The 6,946-nt window shown below is 36.3% G+C and overlaps 1 protein-coding gene across 1 annotated transcript; it reads left to right on the top strand.

Annotated features, from left to right (window-relative positions):
• Positions 1–800: 800 nt before the first annotated feature.
• LOC139446744 (uncharacterized) lies at positions 801–6,550 on the top strand. Its single transcript, XM_071228045.1, has 3 exons — positions 801–1,168; positions 1,792–1,983; positions 6,308–6,550. Exons 1-3 carry the CDS (start codon positions 886–888, stop codon positions 6,514–6,516), a joined length of 684 nt encoding a protein of 227 aa, XP_071084146.1. The 5' UTR covers positions 801–885; the 3' UTR covers positions 6,517–6,550.
• The last annotated feature ends 396 nt before the right edge of the window (positions 6,551–6,946 follow it).

Raw genomic sequence — 6,946 nt, 5'->3', positions numbered from 1 at the left:
TTATTTGGATAATGTAATAAAAGAGGGAAACGTCACAATCATTGGATTTATAAACTGCCCATTTACGTTCATATTGAATACTGCAACGTCTTTGACAAAGGGGGGCACGGGTGGCCCACTCGTCTAAGGCGCCGCGATTCGCTGTGCAGAGTTGCGTCCCTTGGGCACGCCAGAAACCTATGATTGTGGGTTCGAATCCCGGTTCGCACCGATTATGTTTCTAGGTTTGTCAGCACCATACCCGTGCTCGTGGGTTTCACCGAAGTGGTAAACGTCTGAGACCTGCATCCCTTTGGGCTTTCCTCCCACATTAAGCTGACACGCCGTGATATAACTGGAATACTGTTAAAAGCGGCGATAAACCCAACTCACTCACTCTTTGCAAAGCAGCATTATATTACGGTAATTAACTAACCAGAACAGATATTTTTATCTTACTCACGCAAGATCAAACAGAACATTAACTTCCCATGAAAATTCAACAGCGAACGGTGTTTTGACATACTATGTAGAAAATAACATATTCTAAATGCAGGCCGATATAGTGTTGTCGGCGCTCAAGTGAAGTGATTTTCGACAAAAGATGACAATACTTCCAAGATGTTGATCTATGTATCCTTGACACATACAACGGTGTTTTCAAAATAGTGCCTCCGCTAAAACTAGTAAAGCTGTTCTTGACAATAAAGAACTGAAATCAATTATTGTTTGCAAGTCGCTGCGAGACAGTTGCTTATGCTACAGTGTTCATAAATCAAGTATTCGGTTGGCTAAGGGCTTTACAATGCAGTCGCGGAACATCGAAGCATTATAATCACTATGCGAGTGGAAGGTTGATCTTAGTTTTCTTTCGCCGTAACATGCGATTCGCACTTCACATTTAACATGGCTACCGTTGGAATGATGTTTGATCTTGTACAGACTAATACCGTTCCTACCAATTACATGGCGGTAATGAAAGTTGGTAGTTTACTTGACTGCGCCCATGAATGTATGCGGCAGTCACTGTGTGAGGCCATGGCCTTTGGTACCCTGTATTTGGTGTGTTATTTATACCAAGGGACCTTTCAAGCGGACCCGTCTGCTGTGGTGGATATGGAGTTGTTGAAATACAACTTTAACAGAGGCACAGAGTGCAGTGGACCTATCGGATCAATCCCTGGACCTGGTGAGTTCACTGTACCATTGATACATTGCTTATCCGAGTGACTTTTAAGTGATTGTTTCTAAAACAATAAATCTACATTACATTTATGAATAACACGAACTTCTTTGATTTTATGCTATATCTCAGTGTATCAACGTATATTTCCACGGTTTTATGAACAAACACCGTACATTGTACTGCTAAATGTAAATCATATTCTGCAGAAGTTTTGATTGGCGGTTGGCCTAAAGGTGTTATAAAGATATGAGTGAACTGCCAACTCGATATCTTTAACGTATGCTTAAGAATTATCAAAGCGAGAGCCGGAGACAGGCACACCAGTGACACCACTCAGCCAGGTCACTTCTTGTAAGCAAGCAATCCTCATTACATTGCCATCACGACAGGCAACACTGCAAATGCAATAAATAATAAGCAGCATTTCCTTTGTATAAATGATGTCATTAGTAAGACCTATGTACTTCCGTGGTCACATAACTAATCTTTGAGGTCCCTCAAACATATGTATGCAACATTGAGGTATTAGATAATAAATATTGTGTGAAGCACTTTTTACATTTGATTTTCTTGGATGGCAGATGAGGAACCTGTGTCTAAGCATGATCAAATTTCTTCATTTCTAGCATTTCGGGTTTGTCCTATTGGCAGCGGTTACAGCTATCAACCAGATTTTAACGTCTGTTACAAACGCCTCCACTCATCCAACCGAGCAGGAAAGGCTACATGTATCCAGGAAGGGGGTTCTGATCTTCTAACGGTTGACACTCAGGAAAAGCAGGACTTCTTCGGGCCTCTGGTTCCAGGGATCGAATATAGTAATTATGACATTTTTGGTTCTGACCACCATGTATATTTTGCTTGAGTGAATAGGTGAAATGCATTTTAAAGGCTCATCGGCAGCATTTCAGGCACAAAGTGATTAGAGCAGTTATATCGATCATTTTGCTTGAAGTACTACAAAGAGAATCTCACCCTTGTGGTTTTTCAGATTACGTGTCCTTTACAAATGTATCAACACTCGTGTTGATGCAAATGCTATCAAAAGAGATAATGTTTATCATCCAATATAGTAATTGTGACATTTTTGGTTCTAACCACCATGTATATATATATATATTTTTAATATTTTTATTTCAATATGAGTAAATATATATGTAACATTGGTACATGAGTAAGTGAGTGAGTTGTGTCTTTAACGCCGCTTTTAACAGTATTCAAGTCATATCACGGCGTGTCAGCTTAATGTGGGAGGGCAGCCCGAAGTGATGCAGGCCTCAGACGTTTACCACTTCGGTGAAACCCACGAGCACGGGTATGGTGCTGACAAACCTAGAAACATAATCGGGGCGAACCGGGATCCGAACCCACAATCATAGGTTTCTGGCGTGCCCAAGGGACGTAGCTCTGCACAGCGAATTGCTTCGCCTAAGACGAGTACATGGTACATGAGGTATATACATGTAGCAATTCATAGAATTTTAAAATATGATCAGATATGGGTAAGTACATCTATTGATTGACTGAGAAATTATAATACGTTGGCTGATGATTCTATCCATTTTCTGTCGAATCTCTTAACACTACTTTTTTTAATTGCGATGAATTTTTTTCCATTTTACATACATCTTTCAATATTTTTATGAAAAAAAGGAAAGCATAATGGAGGTTTCTTTATGCTTGACTGGTGAATGTATATTTTGGCAAGAAGAATTATGTGGTTAAATGGGTAGTTGTTTTTGCTGTCGCAAAATAACTTATCCAGAATGGTAATATGAATAGCATGTGCAAGTTTCGAGTTTAGGTATATTTCAATTTCTAACCAAAATTCCTTTACAAAAACACATTCTACATAACCATGGTATAAGTTTTCAGATTCAGTGACACAAAACTAGCATATATCATCATCTATTAACTTCATTTTCCATAATTCCTTTTTGGTATATAGAGCTCTATTTATAAATCTGTACTGGAAATCTATTAGTTTTAACATCATTTGTACACAATCTACAATTAGAGAAAACATTATTCCATAAAATGCTTTGATTAAGTTCATTTTCCCATTTATCACAAATCAAAGGAAAGTTAGTTGTAGCTATGTATGAGTTTATCATAAAATATTCTTGAGCCCTTTGTTCTTATCAACAAGTCTCTCAAAATGTTATTTATTTATAAGTTAGCTGTGATAGAAGATCTGCCATGTATTGCTTTTTTCCATGATTTAGAGACATTATGCATTACTCAGTTGTAGTCAAGTATAGTACCTATAATTTGAAATTGGTTAGGTAATTCTTAAAAAGTTAAAAATCTGTTGTTTCTACAAAAATCTTTTAAACTATCAATACCCTTATTAAACCAATGTTTTAGAATGAATTTTTTTTAAATTGGTGATTGAACCATAATGGTTCTGATAAAATTTCGTCAATACTTTGTTTGTCAACTTTATGTTTTCTGTAGTAATTACCCCAAATATTCTATATATCCCTCCAAAAGGGATTTTTCAAAGTAATAAACTTGCTCCCAAAATGAATATCTGTTTTCATTGGAAGTTCTTTAATGTTGACGAAGTTGTTTTTTGTAATTTCAATGAATCTATAAATTTGCGGGTATCTATCATTCTCAGACCACCTTCTTCATATTTCCTTATCAAAGTAGATCTTTTTATTTTGTCTGGTTTGTTATTCCAAATGAATGTATAAAATAGTTCAATTTTCCAATAAAGTCATCAGGTTGGTTTGGAAGTGCTAAAAATAGATGAACTAATGTTGAAAGAGCCAGAGTCTTAATAACTGTGATTTTACCTTTTAATGTTAGATATCTTTTTTTTCAGCTTCCCAGTAATCTATTAATATGTTCGAGTCTTTTTCTTGAATTTAATACCCATAGATCATGTAATGTGGGATTAAATATTATTCCCTAGACTTCAAAGTTTCCCTCATGCCAGTCGAGTATTATGCCTTCACAGAGTTTGATGTTGCTTCCTGCCATTGAACCTATCCATATAGCTTTAGTTTTGTCAATATTTACCTTAAGACCGGATGTTCTAAAAAATTTATGCAAAGTATCAATTGCAGCTCTAAGACACTCTTCAGATCCATCTAAAAATAACTGTGTATCATCTGCATATTGACCTAATTTATACTCCATATCATTTATTGTTATTATCCCCCGCCACGAAGTGGAAGGGGGATATAGGAATGGGTGCCGTCCTTCCGTCCTTCCGTCCTTCCATCCTTCCGTCCGACCGTCACATTTCGTTTCCGGAGCAGATCTTGAAAACCGTACCATATTTCTTCACCAAACTTGGCACTTAATGTCATCTCGCAGTATTGAATACATTTCCATTCTTGTTGGTAAGTTCTGCATTGCTTGTGTGTATGTTCCTCCAAAAGTGTCAGGGACACGGTTGTTGCATTCATTGACTAACTTTATGCAGAAACACAATTCATTACAAATACAACATTGTAACTGATCTTAAACCTACTCAACTGTATAACCATACTCTGTACTTCACTTGCTTGATGACGGTGTTAGAACCTACACCGAAATCATCGATCCTAATTGTAATAAAGAAGTTGTTTGTCCATACGTCTCATCCTTACTCATTTCAAATACAGTTACATCATAAACTGCAGATGGAAAAACAACACCAGTGATAACTTTTTTTTAGTGCTGCAAATTAGGCCATTTACAAAAAGGTAGGTAGGGTAAAAGTGGGCCAGTTTGCCGGCATCCTCTTTGGTTCTGAAAAAAGTGTCCATTTTATATTACACAAGATGATGCATTCTTAGTTTATATATTAACCCATTTAATTATGTTTGGTCCAAAACCATTTTTTTCATAACTAATTCAATAAATGTTTTGGAAACTGTGTCAAAAGCCTTTTCAAAATCAATAAGTAATAAAGGTCCTGCCCTATTTTGCTCTTTCGGCTCGTACAGGATATCATACATGGTTCTCAAATTTTCATTTACACATCGGCCAGGTATAAAGCCAGTTTGGTCACTATGTATTAGCGTATCTAATGTTTTCTTAATTCTGTTTGCTACACAAGAACTTAAAATTTTATATATAGTATTCAGAAGAGAAATTGGTCGCCAGTTTTTCATCAGCCTTCTGTCTTTGTTTTGTTTCGGAATACATGTAATTTTTCCTCTATTCATAGTTAAGGTAATTTGATTATTTTCGAACGTTTCATATATATACCTAAAAACCCATCCACCTAAGTCATTCCAAAAGAATTTTAAAAATTCAACTAGAAACCCATCCAGGCCAGGGCTTTTGTTATTCTTCAATGATTTGACAACTTTTGCAAGTTCAAACATTTCAATAGGTTTTTCAAGGCTATCCGAAAGTGAGTTACTAAGTACAGTAGTATCAACGCCATCTGATACTTGTCTGATTTCAAAAGCATTTCAAACATATTAGCGAACATACAGAAACTGATTATTTCGTTTATGGTTTCACAATTAGCCGTTAATTTCATTGTTTCATAACTATTTTGATTGAATTGTGTCTGGCGGTTTGTCCTCTAATAATGTATTTAATTATTTTGACAGATTGATCTACCATATTTCTCCGATGTTAGTATACTGTTGGTCTAATTAGTTGTCTCGATGTTTATTATACTGAACGTTCTACGGACTTAAATATGCATCATTTCTTTTGCAAATCTTCAATACATAGTTACAGAAGATGTGCCCATAGTTGTATAAGTAACTGAAACAATATGGTACTTCAATAATATGTACAGGCTGCTTCCTGTTAGATGAATCTGCAAATTCAGGTTTCTGTTGTGAATGCAATCCATCCAATATGAAAACAGATTCTCTGTTATCTCACCCGCCCCGCTACGTTTCCTTAAAGGCCCTATTGGATGTTTCGGCAGGTAGTCGATACTGATTATCCTCCGGATTACGTTTTATATTTCACGATTTTCAACATGCCCAGACAACAATGTATATTTTCCTTTAGAAACTGAGGACAAATTATTTTTTCTTGCAGAATGTATTTTAAGAAATATCCCCTCTATATCCGAATATCCAATTGTTATTGTCAATTACTTTTAAGTGTCATTTAATGTATGGCACTAATAAGTATAGTTTTAACTAAGGAATGACAATTTGATTTCCAAAATTTCAGCCTACATCCGAGGAGATCGGATCCCCAGCACAGGAGAGTGGGCCTACTGGGATGAAGGGACTACCAGGCCCATGCCGTTCATTGACTGGTCACCAGGTCAGCCGAATGGAGCTTCCAATGGACAGGACTGCATGGCACTGGACAGAACGGGTCAGCATGATGCACCTTGTAATCATTGGTATTACTTTTTCTGCGAATATTATATGTAATAGGGATATGTGTGTTATTCCGGGTTGTTATGGGATGGGTATTCTTCACTAGTTCAAAAAAATGGTAACAAAATACATAGGTTTTGTACTGGTCAACATGATGCACTCTGCAATTATTTTAACAGCTTTCTCTGCGAATAATATATGTACCAGGCATGTATACATATGTTGTTCCGCTTTAGGATTAATCTTTTGTAAAATGATATAGTATTTTCCATGTTTATTTTTAAAGTTCTGTCTCGCACCCCCTAAGGTGTATTTATTGGAAATAATACTATGTGAAGGCGTATTTTCTGATAAACTAGGGCCGCCCGTTTGGTTATCCCCTTGGCTTTACTATTGTGCTGAGCAATCTGTATAATCTAACATTAGGCCAATAGATCAACAGTGCTACAACTAAAGTGTAAAAATAGTTCATATTCAAACAGAC

Source organism: Haliotis cracherodii, unplaced genomic scaffold (assembly GCF_022045235.1).
Source record: "Haliotis cracherodii isolate W230 unplaced genomic scaffold, xgHalCrac1.p SCAF_6, whole genome shotgun sequence".
NCBI lineage: Eukaryota > Metazoa > Mollusca > Gastropoda > Lepetellida > Haliotidae > Haliotis > Haliotis cracherodii.
This window is presented reverse-complemented; position numbering and strand designations above follow the sequence as displayed.

What these genes read in the sequence shown, in the direction of transcription:
- LOC139446744 (XM_071228045.1), top strand. Translation starts at nt 886, where the DNA reads ATGGCTACCGTTGGAATGATGTTTGATCTTGTACAGACTAATACCGTT. An exon ending in CGGATCAATCCCTGGACCTG is followed by an intron (nt 1,169 to 1,791) that starts GTGAGTTCACTG and finishes CTTCATTTCTAG; the next exon opens with CATTTCGGGTTTGTCCTATT. An exon ending in GGTTCCAGGGATCGAATATA is followed by an intron (nt 1,984 to 6,307) that starts GTAATTATGACA and finishes CCAAAATTTCAG; the next exon opens with CCTACATCCGAGGAGATCGG.